This window comes from Meles meles, chromosome 15 (assembly GCF_922984935.1).
Source record: "Meles meles chromosome 15, mMelMel3.1 paternal haplotype, whole genome shotgun sequence".
Classification (NCBI taxonomy): Eukaryota; Metazoa; Chordata; class Mammalia; order Carnivora; family Mustelidae; genus Meles; species Meles meles.
Window position 1 is genome coordinate 20766832 of NC_060080.1, and position 16313 is coordinate 20783144.

The 16313-nt window shown below is 57.7% G+C and overlaps 1 protein-coding gene across 1 annotated transcript in view; it reads right to left on the reverse strand.

Moving 5' to 3' along the window:
• OTOF (otoferlin) overlaps nucleotides 1–16313 on the reverse strand; it is a 92887-nt gene that overhangs the window by 15568 nt on the left and 61006 nt on the right. The window contains 17 exon segments of the mRNA XM_045978640.1: nucleotides 541–675; nucleotides 1033–1157; nucleotides 1253–1442; nucleotides 1768–1920; nucleotides 2191–2307; nucleotides 2459–2549; nucleotides 2674–2774; nucleotides 3370–3490; nucleotides 3612–3792; nucleotides 4314–4422; nucleotides 4866–5089; nucleotides 6453–6639; nucleotides 7285–7471; nucleotides 7807–7966; nucleotides 10487–10571; nucleotides 10968–11030; nucleotides 13973–14104. Of these exon segments, the coding sequence (XP_045834596.1) occupies nucleotides 541–675; nucleotides 1033–1157; nucleotides 1253–1442; nucleotides 1768–1920; nucleotides 2191–2307; nucleotides 2459–2549; nucleotides 2674–2774; nucleotides 3370–3490; nucleotides 3612–3792; nucleotides 4314–4422; nucleotides 4866–5089; nucleotides 6453–6639; nucleotides 7285–7471; nucleotides 7807–7966; nucleotides 10487–10571; nucleotides 10968–11030; nucleotides 13973–14104 (2361 nt within the window).

Genomic DNA, 16313 nt, shown 5'->3' on the forward strand with positions numbered 1-16313 from the left:
CAGACCTGCTCAGGTCTGTGCCGGCAGCAAATGGCAGGTGTAGGACTCAGGGCTAGCCGTGAGATCTTCCAGAGTCCAGAGCGCTCAAGGTATCTGGGTAGCTGGACGGGTGGGTTCCCAGCGCTGCAGGGGGTCACCTCCATCTTTTCCCTCTCCCTCCCAGAGCTCCCGTGGAGAGCTGTGAGCCTGCCACGGACTGTGGGACGTGTGGGCAGGGGGCTGAGGAGCCCAAGGGTGTGGGGAGGCTGATACAGCAGGAAGTGACGGCCTATGTCCCGATGACTCTGGGCCTGAGCTGGGTCTGCTGGTGGCGGGAGGGAGAGGGGGACACTTGGCCCAGCTCCTTCCAGTGATCCCAGAGTCTCCTGGCATTGGGAAGGGGACAGGTTGCAGTGACAGGGCAGGAGACATCTAGGTTTGCTGGAGGGCTGGTCAGCAGCCCCCCACTCGCAGCTTCCCAGCAGGCACCCTGGCTGAGGAGCTAGGGGGCTGGGCGGGGGGAGGTGTGGAGTGCTCCCTGGTGCCCAAGTCCGCCCATACCATGGTGTCCTGGTCGTAGATCTCGATGACAATGATGGGGGGGTCATCCCGCAACTCCTGGGCTTCACCGTACAGCTCCAGGTTGTCGAACACCAGCATCTGGTCCCAGGTGGGGCACAGGGTCTCATTCAGGACCTGCAGCGCGGGGCAGGGAGAGGGTGGTGTGTGGGCAGGTATAAGAGCAGGAGTCACCCCAAGTCACAGCGGCTTCTGGAGACTCCAGAGACAAGACTGTCATGCCTCCTGGTTCTTCCCGAAAGCTTCAAATGAAGGACGGACGTGAGGTTGGCTCCCGGAACCCCCACACCCTCCTGTCTCCCCTTACTCCTGTGTCGAAACTAACCACCGTTAAAGCCTTTACCAGGGTAGCAGGGGCCTGTAGCTATCCGCACGGCTGTCCCCTAAGGATGTGGGTTGCTGGCCAATCTGTTTTCTGGTTCCCCCACACTCAGGCGCCTTCCAGGACTCTTCCCTCCTCCCGTGGGCCCTCACCTCCGTGCACTGACTCTGGTTGATGAAGAAGACGCGGGCGAAGGGGTCGGAGAGGCCGCTGCTGTCGGCGGCAAAGAGGCCGCGAGCCTGGTACACGTGGACCCGGAGCTGGAAGGTCTGCTTCTCTGCGGGGAGAGCAGGCTGAGGCTCCCGTCCCTGGACGCCCCTCCAGCGCCCTCCCGGAGTGAGGGCTGACCCACGGCCGGGTCCCCTCACTCACTGGTGTAGACCAGGCTGATGGGTGGGAAGGAGTGCAGGCCCAGGCCCTGGGTGGCCTTGACCTCCTCGAAGCCGCAGGGCAGGCCGCACAGGAAGTCTCTGCGCTGCTTGCTGAGGCCCAGCCACAGGTAGAGCTCCAACTTGGCCTGCACTGTCCAGCCCGCTGAGCCGAAGCCCCGCTTGCCAGGCAGCTGCGGGTGGGGGTGCATCAGCCCATGGCGAGAGGAAGGGGCGAGGGCCTGGGCCGGGCTGCCTGCCCCTGCCCCTCCGCAGCTATCCCACTGGACTGGAGCTCAGGGCGAGGGAAGAGAGTGGAGGGGAATGGGCCGACCGAAGCTGTCTGACCCCCTTCCCTCTCTTCCTATTCTCTCCGCCCACCCTTCTCCGAGCACCTGCTACTTGAGGGCTCCGCCCCTTCAGGCCGGGAGGTGGAGCCTTTGGAAGAAGCCGGATGCAAATGCCGGCCCCCAGCCCCGCCCCACCCCACCCCCAAGTCGCGTTTTTTTTTTTTGACACCTTGAGGAAGAGCGTCTTGACCTTGGCGCAGTCCTTGCCCAGCTCCTCCTCGACCATGGAGAAGAGCAGGTCCTTGGAGGGCACCCGGGCATAGGCCACGCGCTTGTTGTTGCTCAACATCCAGATGAAGACGTCGGGGATGCTGTGCTGGGGCTGGGGCCAGGCGGGGCGGGGCCGCTCAGGGAGGGCGTGGCTAGGGCCCCGCGCTGCCCCACTGACCCTCAGGGTCTCTGCTTGGGGCGGGGGGCAGGCCTGGGCCTGCCGAGGGAAGGGCCCCAGGGCTGGGTCTTCCTTCACCTCCCAGGAGGAAGGGTTCATTCTCCTCTGTCCCCCAGGGTCTGTCACAGCGTGGGGGGGAGCCCTCTAGGTGGTGCTGGGCGGCAAGCCCCTCCCCACGCCAGTCACTCGGGTCTGGGGGCACACCTCGTCTGCCAGGAAGCGCAGCTTCTGCAGGAAATTCTGACAGAGCCTCAGCTTGTCCCGCACCGTGTGTCTTTTCACCTGTGCCCGCAGGGTCTTGGCCTGCTGTCCCATGCTCTCCTGCAGGGGGGTGGTGTGCATGGGAGAGGGGCTGAGGAGTTGCCGCCCAACTGAGGGGGCAGGACTGATGGCTGTGACCTCAGAGACAGATGTTCCCCCCCCACCTCAGGCACCCTCCCCTGATGCCCTGTGTGGTCCAGCATGTCCTCACCAGCTCCCGCATGCAGGACTTGAGGCGCTCCCGGTCCAGCCTGGTGCGGGAGGCGTGGCCTTGGTCTTTGTCGGCGAGGGACAGGAAGCGGCTGGGGGACCAGGGGAGCAGCGCTCAGCTCAGCGGAGCCCACCTGCGGCAGCAGGCCTGCACACACCTCCTTCCCTGCCCAGCCCCCTGCTTCCAGCCCCTCTCGCCCCGCCCCTTCTTCTCACTAGCAGCCACAGCTGAGCTCCTCCAGAACGCCCCGCAGACGACGCTCGGGGTAGGACTTCTCTGTCTTGATCATCTCCTGCACATCGTTTAGGCCTTCTTCCTGTGGGCCAGGAGGGAGGGTGCATGCTGAGCCCCAGACCCCAACCCCAGCTTCCCCAATGTCTCCCATCATTCATCAGGGGAACGAAGGGCTAGCGACCTGGGACCCCTCACTAGAGCCAGGACCCCTCCTCCCAGGTCCTGCCACCATACAGAAACCATGAATTCTCCAGAGGGAAGAAGCCACCTCTGGGCTGTGGGTCTGTGGTCCCGGTGGACTTGCTGGGGCTGGGCAGAAGTCAAGGCTGGATGGGGGTGGGGTGCAGTGCTGGCCAGAGACAGAGGGGCTGGCCAGCCTCCTCCAGGGGAACGCCAGGACAGAATGGGCCAGGATTCCCAGACTCCACTTTAGGTAGCCCTCACGCCCCTGCCCCACTCCTGGGACATGGGAGCAGGGACAGGACCAGAGGTCGTGCTGGGGCTATTCCTGCAGTCCTCATCCGCAGCCCCCTACCCCCACCCCCCCATGGCAAGCTGCGGGGCAGACTGCCTAGTGTGTTGCAGGGGAAGCGTCCAAGCTGGTCAAGGCCCTCAGAAGCTCCCCCTGGCCCCCTGCCTTTCCCTCCCCTCCCCCACCCTCCCTGCCCTGCCCTGACCAGCTTGTCAGCGATGTGGTCCATGATGTTGGCGTTGTAGAGGCGGCGGCGCTGGTCTGGCCACCAGCTCCTGATGTAGATGCAGGGCTTGCGGTCCAGGTAGGGCAGATGGAAGTAGTTCCTGGGGGTGGGGAGGAGGTGGGAGGTTGAGAACTGGGGCGCTGGGAGGGGGGAGGCCAGCCCATGTGAGGAAGCAAAGCAGCAGGCAAGACCTCTCAGGACCCTCCATCCACCTGGCTCACCTGTCAGTGACCTGGGGCCGCATGGGTGGGGTGGAGGACACGGAGGCCAGGTCCCCACTCTCGTCAGCTTCGTCGTCACTTGAGTTTTGGATCAGATCGACTTCTTCCTCGTCCCCAGGCTCCTTCCGAGGATGAGGCCGCTGGGGCCGCGACAGGCCATCAACTTCGTTCCCATAGTTACCTGGAGGCAGAAGGGGGCATGCGAGGGCCTAGAATCCTTTCCCTCCAGGTGCCCGCCCTCTGATCCGGGTGCTGCTTTGGGTTTGTAGGAGGGAAGTGGGGCACAGGGAGTGGGGAAACTGCCTGGAGTCTGTCCCAGCTTGGACACAAGAGAACACTAGCCAGAGGAAGGAGCTCACAGCCTCCACCCTGGGCAAACCTCGCTAGGAGCCCTGATGACCATCGAGCTCAAGGTCCAGCCTAGGACATGGCCTGGATTTCTACTCGCTCCCCTTTTGCCTCTGCAGGGAAGGCTTCCTTCTTCCCCATGCCCCAGACACAGCTTAGCCCTGTAGGGCCTTAGTGTGCACTAAGGAACCGCTGTGGGCTTGTGTGCACGCTCGTGTGAACACTGCGTGCTATGCGGGTGCCTGAGCACATGGGAAGGAAAGTGGTCAAAGTTTCCCTCCCTCCAGGCTCATGGTGCGGTTACCACCCAGCAGCTCCCAGGCCTGAAGACCCCACTGCGAGCCCAGCACTCACCTATGGTGACCTCAAAGGTGATTGGCTTGTCTCCATTTTTCCGGTCAATCATTGAGGCCTCTAGGAAGGCTCCAAATAGAAAGAATTCTTCTGTTCTCCCTGTGCAGCTCTGGGGGGAAGGTGGTTCGAACCATCCTCAAACCTCAGCAGAGATGTTGGGCCTGGGGCCAGGCCTCCTCCTATACTTACAGCCAGGCCCTTTGGGCCACTGTGGGCAGACACCCCACCCTGCCGTGCAGTCAAGCAGTCCAGACCCTGAAAGCCTAAATCCTTTTGCCCTCCAGCCTGGGTATCCCCGTACAGGGACAACCATGGCCAGGAAGAGGGCAGAGAGGAGGCTCCCCCTTGGGACCTCCAGGCGGAGTGTAGGCACAGGCAGTGGGAGGGGGCAGGCCCCCATAAGGGGCAGAGTGTGGGCCCCTGCTTCCTGGGGAAGGGGGCCTCATCATGGGGTCTTGCCCTCTGAGCAGACAGGGCACCCCGAGGCAGAGCGCAGTCCCAGGCTGCCCGAGCTGGGGGCTCTGGAGGACAGCCCAGTCCCCGGGTCCTCACCTCTGAGACGGGCGTGGCCTGTTCCACCTGCACCTCGGTGGAGCTGGTGAGCTCGGGGTTGGAGGTGTCCAGGATCTCCACGGCCAGGCCCAGCATGAGGCGGGCGCGGAACGACACGCCCTCACCCAGGCCCTCGTTCAGGTCCTGGTGCTCGTCCAGCAGCGTGTAGTTGCGTGTGGAACCGTACATGTTCACCCAGGCTGGGCCCAGCGTGGGCAGGAAGCCTGTGGGCCGCAGGGAGAGGACAAGGGGCTCATGGGAGTGGTGGAACCTCTTTGGGGGGCTCCCGGTGGCTGAGCCGAGAACTTTATGCCTTGCTCAGCGAGACACTGGAGGTGGGAGAAAGCCTGTGGGCCAGCGCGTGGCCGATGGGAGGCCTTAGGGCCGCTCCCATCTGCTGAGTGTGGGCAGCCCAGGACAGCCTCCTCGCTTACACGGAGCGCTCGAAGGTCAGGCTCCCTGCCTCCTGGTCCGTGAAGCCCAGGCTGCCCACAATCTCTTTGAGGGACAGAGGCTGGATCCCCTCAAACTCCTCAGCCTGGCCTTCTGGCCCTTAGCGGCCTGTGCGGACCAGCATCTCACCAGGTCCTCCCATCGCACCCCCCCTCCCCGCCCACGCAGACCCCTCCCCTCCTCTCCGAAGACCCTCCCTCCGTCTGCCTGTGTAATGCCTTCTCGGTGAAGCAGGCCCAGATCCTAGTCCCAGCTAACTTGTCCCGCTGTTGCCCTTTGCTGTCTCATGTGTAACTCAGGCCCAATTCGGCAGCTTGTGCTATGTTTTTTTTGGTTTTTGTTATGCCTGGTTTAGAAAAAAATTTACGGCATTTAAAAAACTCAGGATATGCTGTACATGATATAAAATTCACCATTTAAAAATGTGGCCTGTGGTGATTTTCTGTATATTCACTCTGTTGTACGGGCATCACCTGATTCCATCCCCCCTCCAAGAAACTTTGTACCTATTAGCGGTTAGGTCTCTGCCCCCCACCTGCAGCCCCAACAAACACTAGTCCTACTTTCTGTCTCTGTGGATTTGCCTATTCTGGACAGTTCGTATCAACGGAGTCAGAGAACACGTGGGCTTTTGTGCCTCTGGCTTTAGGTTTTGAGCCCGTGATGGCACATCGCCCTCTCTAGTCCCCTGTGAGCACCACGAGGCCGGGAGTAGGTGTTTCTCGTGCTCTACCTCCCTGAAGCCCAGAGCCTGGGTTCTAGAAAGAGTCAGTCCCACAAGCCGGTAGACAGTACGAGCATATGTGAAACGTGTGTGCACATACGTGTCATCATTATTTCCATTTCACAGATGGGAAAACAGGCTCAGAGACCGCACAGCTACTAACTGTCAGGGCTCAGTTCAAATCCAGGCAGACTGGCTTCGGCAGGCTGTATGAGCTGACCTGAGCCATAAACTTCCCCTTTTCCTTTGAGGGGGAGTGGGCTGCGGACCAAGCCCTCACCGTGCCTGGGGCCTTTCGGGAAGAGGTTGAGATGGTGGAGGAGGTGTGTGTGGGGGGGTGGGGGGGGGAAGGTCTCACTGACTCCCGCCCTTCAGTGCCCTCGCCCCTCACCCAGTCTCCGGCTGCTGACCTTTGTCCCCATCGTTGGAAATCTTGCGCAGGTCAATGAAGTGGGTGCCGATGGCCACGTCGTTGACCTTGTCCGAGTCCCGGATCTGCACCTTCATGCGCTTGCAGAGTGGGGGGAACAGGTCTGTAAAGACCACCTGCTCATTCCACAGGGGTTCGTAGCTGCTTTTCTGCACTGAAGTCTTGCCCTGGAGGGAGGAAGCGAGGGCCAGGGTGTGTGTGTGTGTGCATGTGTGCACACGTGTGTATACACATGGGGGTTACGCGCGTGTGTTACATGTATGCACGTGTGTGTTTGCACGTGGGGTGTGTGTATACAGGTGTACGTGTGTATACGTATGTGCATGTGTACGTGTGGGGTGTGTATATACATAATTTTTAATTTTAATTCAGCTTAGTTAACATGCAGCATATTGTTGGTTTGAGGGGTAGACTAGTGATTCATCAGTTGCATATGACACCCAGTGCTCACGTGTGTGTGTGTGCACACGCACACTTCTGTCCGGCAGGCACTCTCCCCCACACCAGCCTCTCAGACTCTCCTCCCTTTCAGTGCTCCTGTCTGAGCTCTTGGTCTGCAAGACGCAGAGGCAGGCAGGATCCCCTAAGGCCTGTCTCTAGCTGAGAGGACCCCCGAGCCGGTGGCAGCTCCAGCACCTCTCAGCAGGAGCTCCCCTCCCTTCTCCCTCTCCTCGAATGCACCCCGGGATTGAAGGTGCCCTCTGGCTTCTCTTTCTGTCTCACATCTGCCTCCAGCCTCTGTCCTCCAATCACTCCGTACCTCTCATGCCTGTTACCCCAAACCCAGCCTCCTGCCTCCTGCACCCCAATACCTTCTGGCCAGCAAAGGAGACTTGCACATAGGGGTCGACCAGGTCCTTGTTCTCACCAATGAAAGCCTTCTTCACATTGGCCATGAGGCTGGTGTTCATACGGGGCAAGCCCTCTGCTCGGTAGATTTTCACGTAGAACCGGGCCCACTGGCGTTCAGGGGGCACCCCCTCGGGGAGCAGCAAGTTCCTGCCGGCACACAGAGCTAAGGCTTTCGTGGCCAGGCGTGGGCACCTCAGTCCTGCCCTGCCATCTGCCTACCCTGGTGCCTGGGACAATCTCCGTGAAGTCCTGCCCCGCCCTGCCTCAGAGCTTCCTCTCTTGGGTCTCTTGGGGTCTAGGGACCCCAAGGCCAGCCCTGCCCTTGGTCCTTCTTGGAAGAGCTGGTCTGTCTGGGAGTAGGTGGGGACAAGGGTAAGGGGGGGCGGGGAGGGTCTGTGTGCCAAGTCCACCTCAGGGGCTCCTTGTGGGGGAAGGGAGGGCTGGGTCAGGTCTCCAGGGCTGGGGGCAGATGGGAGCCTCACCCCTCAATGTCTTCGTCATCTGTCTCGTTGGCCTTGTGGGGTGTCTTGATGTTGTCCCCCTTGCCCACCACGGCGACGTCACACTTCACGTAGCCCTTCAGCCCAGCGGAGATGTCGTCGGGGTCTGACAGGATGGCCCACTTGTGGTGGAACTGGTGCTCTGCAGGGGTGACGAGGGCGGACTGCACCTGCTGTCCCCGGGCAGGCGCGGGGCTGAGGAGACTTTTGGGGCCTGATCCCCAGAATGGCCGGGAGGAGACAGAGGCCCCTAGAGGGGCGAACAGCTGGGGAAAGGTCCTGCATCCGGGAGTGTGACTTTGAAGCGAGAATGCTCCAAACTGGTTTCTCTGCCCGCAGCCGTCCTGCCCCCATGCCTGCGGACAACCTGCGCACAGTAGCCCCGCAGAACCCTCGGAGAGGCTCCCCCGTCTTCACTCCTCCTTTCAAATGTCTGCAGCTCGTGAGTGTGTGGGGTACAGACCACAGACCTTAGTGGGGTCTGTGAGGCCTCCTGATTCCACTCTGCCCGGCTGACTCCTCTCATCCCACCCCGTCCCTGTGCTCCCGCTGGGCCCAGCTGCTGACTTTCCTCGGAACAACCGGAATCCCTGCCAAGCCCCTCCTGCCTTAAGGGCTGCTGCTCTTTGGGCTTGGAAGGGCCTCCTTCTTCTCCCCCATCCCTTCCAAGCTTCTCAGACACCTGCCAGGGAAGGCTGGTCGGGCTGGGGCAGTGGCTAGCGACCAGGAACTCCTCTATGATCTACCAGAGGGGGGTTGTGGCTTGGATGATCCCCCTCTCCCCGCTTACCTCCAGTAGGGAGAATTAGTGAGTGAACAGGGTCCTGCTGCTGCCTCTGATGGTGGAGACATGGTCCCGCCAGGGTGAGAAGCAGGCCCTGGTCCCCCAGGAAACCCTCCCAGCTCCACAAGATATCGAACTACCAGAGACTCTCAGCCTCACCCACGAGTTCTGTGTCCCTGGCAGCTTGCTTCCAGTGACTCCCTGGCTGGGTCAGCAACCAGGGGTTCATGAGGAAAGTCAGGCCAAACCAGAGACCATCAGATTGAAGACCTCAGTGCCCTAACGGAAGGGGCCGTGTGACCTCAGGTTCCCAGGAAGGGGACCAGGCTCAGGAACAGATTCAGAAGCAGCAGCAACTCTGGTGGTGGGTTAGCCCAGCAGAGAGCCTGGAATCTGGGCCCACCTGGACCCGGGTTTACATGCGATTCCTTTCCCTGGACCAGCTGTGTAAGCTTGCTTGGCCTGCTTCCTTCTCGTGAAATGGAGTGACGGTGCCTGCAGGGGCTGGTAAGGGTTAGGCCTGGGGGCACGGCCTGTATGCCCTCTCAGTGGCAGTGGTCTCCTCTCCAGGACTCCACCGTCGAGAAGCCCAGGGGTCCACATCAGGCTCCTTGCTGTCTCTCCGAACCCCTGCTGCCAGTCCTGGGGGTGGGGAGTCCTGCTCGGCCGCAGGTTGGAACACCTGCTCTGGGATACCCGTGTGATTCCAGCCCACGGCCCGCAGCTGGGTATGCTTCCCAGGAAGGGCCGGATCACCCTCTCCCCCCTCCCGAAGACGCTAATGGTCGCTAAGGCCCCCCTCTGCTGAGGACACGTGTGTGTGTGTGTGTGTGTGTGTACGTACGTGTGTGTGTGTGGCAGTGGGAAAGGCCCTGGCCTGGGAGTTGGGAGACCAGGTTCTGCTCCCATGGGCCCTGGGCAAGTCTCTTCCTAACCCTGGGCCTCTTTGTCATACAGAGACACCTGACTAGTGTGTTGAGGTCTCTGGTGGCTTGAATGTCCTATGATTTTGTGGTGGTTATGCGTACAGTCCTGGGTTTGGACTCGATTCCCTAGTCTAAGTCATGGAGCATGCACCAGCCAAGTGTCTGTGAAGTCAAACCGTAAGAAATCATCGACTTGTTCAACCTAGTAGCTTGTGGCCCTTCCAAGCTACTTAACTTCTCTTGGCTTCATTGATCTCATCTGCACAATGGGGAGGAAGCCCAATGCCTCCGCCTCACTGTTCTGTGAGGGGCAAACGTGATGCCGGGTGAAATGGGATGGTCACTCTCAAAACGCCTGACGGAACCATCACTGCGTCCTGAGTGGTGGGTTCACTTCAGGGACATGACGTGGGGCCCTCTTGGCCTGGCCTGGGCCTCACAAACACTCTGGGAATTCCACTGGGGTTCCCTTGCCGGCCCCATTCAGGCTTGGCCCATGGGGACCCATCACACGCCATTTTTGGGGGGCCTGGGGTCCTCGATGGATGGTCCGTGAGCCTGGCCTCCCTCAGAGGAAGCCACACCCCGTTTGTATTGAGGACAGGGTGGCTCAGGGGGGTGCCCTAGAGTCATGCAGCCTGATTTCTCCCCAGGCCATCTGGGTGACAGTGGAACCCCAACACCTCTCTGAACCCCAAGTCCCTCAAGTGTAAAAGGGGGTGAAACCCCCTATATCTCGCCGGGCTCCTGGGACTCCAACGGCCTGAGCACAGGTCATCACTGCCTCCGTGTGCAGACGGGATACCCATCCCTCCACGTCCCTGAAGGCCTCACACTGAGTTTATAGTCCCGGCCAGGCCAGGCCCGGGGACTGCCAGGTTGGGAAGGATGCCTTGGGCCACCCTCGCTGAGCTGTGGCCACTGAAGCTGACCGAGTCACGCGGCTACTCACCAGGCTGGGAGTACACGGTTCCCACATCCATTTTGAAGGACCCCACTAGGGTGCCACTACGCAGCAGGTTCTTGGAGTGGATCACCTTCCAGGCAGAACCACCAGCCCCCAGTCAGACCAGGCAGGGCAGGGGCTTTCCATGGGGGACGGGTGGGGTGGTCTGACAGTGGCACCACCTGTCTTTCTGGGGAATGGAGCTTTTCGGTGAAGTGGGAGGGCATTCGGTAGGGCAGGAATGGCTTGCTGAGGCTCAGCATTAACCCCTCTTGCCCTCATTTCTGCCGGCTGCCAGGTACGGGTGAGTAGGTTGCACACTGTGCAGAAACGCCTGGTTAAACAAGCGAGAGGGGCCCAAACAAGCCTTTGCTCTGCTTGCCAGCTGTGTGTCTGGACATGGGGTTGCCTTCTAATGGTTGGTCCATCCAGAGGGATGACCTTTTCAAGTCTATGTAGACCAAAGAGCAGCTTGAGCTACACTCACCGAGATCTTGATGATCTTGTCGAACATGACGTCAGGAGAAACATGGAAGTCGAAGACGAAGTACTGGAAAGAGGAAGGACCCAAACCTGCCATCATTCAGCTAATAGCAGCCAGCGACCTGGGACAGTGACAGGCCCCTCTCTCCTGCCAGTGCTTGTCTGCATCTCCCCTGAGCCCCGAAGGTCAGAGGAGTAGCAGTAGCAACTATCAGTTCCCCTGACTCTGTGGCAGGCGGGAGTCACGTGGCTTTGGGCAGCACGTGGTCCACTCTATTTCCCAAGCTGTAAGATGGGGTATGACACCCACCTCGGAGTCTTGTTATGAGGCTGCGTGAGACCGTACGAGACACCATAACGTACGGCGCCATTGTATAGGCAACACAGACATTGCCTTTAACCACACTGCTCCAGGCCTGAAGTGTCCCAGCTTCAGCGATGTTGAAGGTGCGAAGGACTTCATTTGCCAGAAATGGAAATTGCTCCGAGTGAGACCTGGCCGTTGGAGCTGGGAGCTGCCACTGTCCCCGGGCCCCATCTCTCCAGGCCTCGGTGTGCAGGTGCGGGGAACGAGGGCAGGGCGCAGTCACACAGGGACCATGGCTTTGGTGAATTTGTGGGCAGAGACAAGGAAGAAGTGTTGCCAACATGCGTACGGTCAACGTCTGAGGAGAGTGTGTTCCCGGCTGCTGGAGACTCACACTGGAGCATTGTGGGTCAAAGTGCTGCCTTTAGGGCGCCTGGGTGGCTCCATCAGGCAAACTTTTGCCTTCTGCTCAGGTCATAATCCTAGGGTTCTGGGATCAAGCCCCGCATCGGGCTCCCTGCTCGGCGGGGAGTCTGCTTCTCTCTTTCCCTCTGCCCCTCCCTTCCCCTCTGCTTGTGTTCTCTCTTCCTCTCTCTCTCTCTCTCAAAATAAACAAAATATTTTTAAAAAAGTGCTGCCTTTAGAGCAGACAGCTGGGCTCTTTCTGTTAGGCCAATTACTTCCTTCCTGGGCCTCCAGTTTACTGCCGTGCGGTGTGGGGACAATACTCGAGGTTGCCATGTTGAACTGCTCCAGAGGCACCATCCAAAGGGGTGTGGGAGGCATGGTGGTGAAGTCTGAGCGAGCAGACCCCTGTCAAGCGCTAAAGCCGTAAGTGCACGTGGTTGGGGGCCTCATACATGGCAACTGCTGCGTGTGGCCGCGATGTGTCAGGTGTTACTGGTCGGGGGCACCGAAGCTCTGGAGAGGTGGATGGAGATCTAGTCACGCAGGTGGCATTTCAGCAGAGGGCACAGGGCACATGTCAGGAAAGGCTGTGAGGGATGGGATGGCAGGAGGGAGTGCAGCAGAGAGACCAGCAGGGGAGGGGACGTCAAGACGACAGAAAAAGCTGGGCAGTCCAGAGAGAAGGGTGACTTGGACTTGGACTTGGGGACAGTGTGGTCCTTGATGACCCAGAGGGCGGTTTCCGTGGAGCTGGGGGTGGAGATTAGGGGGTACTTGGGCGGAGAGGCAGTGAGGACAGCTCACGGAGTTGGACAGTGAGTGGGAGGTCAGAAAGGGGTGTGGCTAGAAGGGACAGATGGGGGACAGATGGACAGAGAGACTCCTGGTTCCTGACCCTGAGCATATGCGGTTTTCCATCATTGTAACTTGGAGAGAATACGCCTGAGTAGAACACCTTACAGGCAAGGAAGAGCCAAAGGAAAAGTAAAGGCAGAGTTGGGGGTGTTGAGTGGATGGGTGATGCCAGACCCTTTGGGAAGAAGGAAGGGAAGGATCCGGGGCCAGGGAGAGAGGTGGCTAAAGCAGAAGGAAGGCACCAGTGGCCAGGACTTGAACGGTCTTGACCTGGACTTGAACGGTCAGGTTATAACGGGAGGGCAATGGTTGTGAGCCTCCCTTCACAGGAAGATAGGTCTGGAGCCAGGCAGGAGGCAAAGGCCAGGCCAGCTGCCTCTGACTGCGTCCGCCCTGGGAGAGCGAGCTAGCTAAGTGACGGCCAGAATTCTGCAGCCTCTGAGGAGTCTGTGGGCATATTCCTTGTGCGTCCTGAGCAGACTTCCCTTTTCTGACCACCTGGAAGTCTGCTAAGTCATTAAGTCATATTGTTCTCATCTCCCTCTGTTGTGTTTAGTGGAGTCAAAGAAGGAGAGTTCCTGCTAACTCAGAGAATTAGCCAGAAGCAGCACAGCCCTGGGACCACAGGTATTTTCCAACGAAGAGGAACGTGGCATAGGACAAGAAGCAAAAGGAAAAGTCCTGCTTTGGGACCAGAGGAATCATGGGAAGATAGTTTCAAGTGGTTGTTCTCAGCGAGGTAATTCTAACCCCAGCGGGACATCTGGCAACGTCTGGAAACATTTTTGGTTGCTACAACTGGCTGGTGTTGCTACTGCCATCGAGTGGGTAGAAGGGACGCTGTCCAACGTCCCACACTTCATAGGACAGTCCCTGACACCAAAACGTCGCTAGTGCTGAGTGAGAAACGCTGGTTTGGCAGAAACAGAAATTCAACGAATCAGAGCTACTTGGATTTGTGAGAAAGAACAAAACTAGAATCAGGAACAGGTTGAAGATTCACGTGAATGGAAGGGATAGTCTTAGTGGATTGAGGGCAACAACCTCTGACTTTTGTGGAGGCCGGATCAGGGGACACACCTGCAGCGTTTACAGGAGAGGCTGGCTCACAGAGACTGCTCCTGAATGGTGTCACTGCCCCAGCGGGTTCTGGCCAAGCCCCACGGGGTTCACCCACAGACAGTGCTGGAGGTTTGTTTCAAAGGGTGGCCTCCGGCCAGGACACTGTCAGGGGGTGATCTAGACTTGGGCTTCGGAGGACACAGCAAGGCACATCTGCGTGCTGGGGGCTGTAGCAGCGTGGGCCAAGGTCAGCCCTGCTGAGAGCCTTTTGTGTCGCTTGACTCCCGCTGCTCCCATGGGTCTCGAGTGACCTGGAGCCCCGACTCCCACCACATGTATGAAGTCCCTTTCCACATGGAAGGCCACAGGGTACTGACCTCATTGTAGTAGGGGCAGTTAGTAGACTCTTTCATGGACGTGCACTTCTTGTCATCACCCACCTCCACGCACACTACGGGGTCCATGTTCAAGCCCACCAGCTGCCGGGCCTCGATCACCGTGATGCTGACCTGCGGGCAGAAGAGGGAAGCCAGAGGTGAGCCCAGTGAGCCGGGTAGCCGGTCCTCCTGGAGCCGAGCCCAGGAGCAGGGAGCCAACACGGGGCCTGGGCTCCAGTGTGAGCCCTTGGATCTGGGGCTCTTTCCCCACTAAGCCTCTGTGTCTTCCTCTATAAAGGAAGGGCCTGGGCTGGATCACCGCTGCCTGTGTTCTAGAATTATCCACAGGGAGGACGGCGCTGGTTAAACAAGCTGGTGTCCCTGCCAAACTCCAGACCAAACCTGTCCAACCTCGGGTGGGTGGGGCCAGGCATCAGTACTTTTAGGGCTCCCCCAGCCTCCCTGGCTCCGCCTAGTAGAGGGCTGGAAACCACTTCCCGGGTTTCATGCGCTCAGGAATTAAGCTTTCTATGTCTTCATTAACGTGCAAGTAATTTCCTGCTCTAGGATCTCTCTTTTTAAGATTGGGGGCCTCTGAGAGCTCTCTATGTTTCTGGTATCTGGCCCCCTTTCTACATTCCTGGTTTCCCCCTTTTGTTTAATTTCTTTGTTGGGGAGCATGGGCCACCTTTGCTGGCCTGATGCTGTGTGTTTTGTGTGCTCTGTGTCTTCTGGGGGGGGGGTGGTCTAGCCCCCTGGAGTCTTACTTCTATGCTGGGAAGCCATTTTCCAGTAGTTCATACATCAAACAAATATTTGTGTATATATACAGGGTAGGGGAGGGGTGTGCATACCTTTTCTGAATTTCCCTGTCAAGATTTATTTATTTGAGAGAGAGAGAGAGAGAGGTAGGGAGGGGCAGAGAGAGGGAGACAAAGTCCCAAGTAGACTCCCTGCTGAGCACGGAGCCCGGCGACACCTGGGCTGGATTTCATGACCCTGAGATCACAACCCAAGCCAAAACCAAGAGCGAGGCGTTTAGCCGACTGCACCACCCAGGTGCCCCTCTTGAACCTTCATTTTAAGCAATCGGCTCTTGTTTTGGATTTAGAGGTGCTGGTCCCCATTGGGGCGGCTACAACAAAAATGGAAAGAAGCACAGATTTGGGGTGGCTGGGGTGGTAATGAACTCCAGAACTCATACATGACCAGGTGTGAGAGGAGGGCCACCACATAGGCTCACTGAGCTAGATGTGGAAACACCACATTATGTGAAGGTTAAATGAGGTCATGTGTGTCAAGGTGCTTCATAAACCATAGGAAAGTTCTAGAAAATGTGAGCTCTTGTGAAAAATGACTTCTCAGAGTCTCCCAAGTAGGTAGGGTCCTATAGATGCTTATGATTGTTCCCTTTGTCTCTCTCACACTTGCATTTTAACAAAATAGCCTGTGCTAAGCTAGTGTTAGCATTTACCTTAGCTAATTCTTCTAATGAAACTGTGGAGGTTGCTTTTATGCTTCCCATCTTGCGGATTTGGTATTTTAATCTCTGTGCTTTGATGCAACTTCTAAATACGATTTTACTCCAGAAAATTATTTTCCCTTTTCATAAAAAAAGAATAACCATGGAAATTATCCTCCACTATGTCCATCAAAGTCTTTTAAATTTTCTGAAGCCCAAGAAATCTGCACATCAAAACTAATGATGTTAAGAAAAATAGAAATTTCGGTACCAATGAGAACATTGCCAAGAAAGTATATAGAACTGGAAACCGAACATTCACTAATTGAAGTAACACTTGAACTATGAAAGCAAGGATTTCTATTTGGAACTTGAAATGCCAAAGGGAATGAAGCTCAGCATCCAGAGCTCTGAAGACGTTTAATGATCACCGATTCTTCAGGGAGCTAAAAAGGAAATAGAGCTAATTAACTTAGTTCTGAGAAGTTGACTGTGAAGAGAGTAAGCAGACACTAGGAAGTCCTTCCAGAATATTCTTGCACAGCAGTTCATAGAGTTTTAACCTCTATGAAACTTTTAATGCCAAAGACTTTAAAAAAATCTCATTATATTTTCCCACAACTAACCCATCCTCTCCTCTCCATTAAAAAAAGAAAGAAAGAAAGTAAGACTCTGTAACTCAAGACTGGGGAAGGAGACATACACAGTTTGGGCCTAATAAGAAATAAGAGTGACATCAAGAGATTAACCTTCCAAATGTGAGCAGTTGGTTAGTTTTTATGTTTTTTTATCCAGAGGCCAGCCATGAGGCTAGGTTTTTGCCCCCTACTCTTTTTTAGGACCCAAAGGGTGGGTATAGGCGGAGGACAGAGGGTTGAA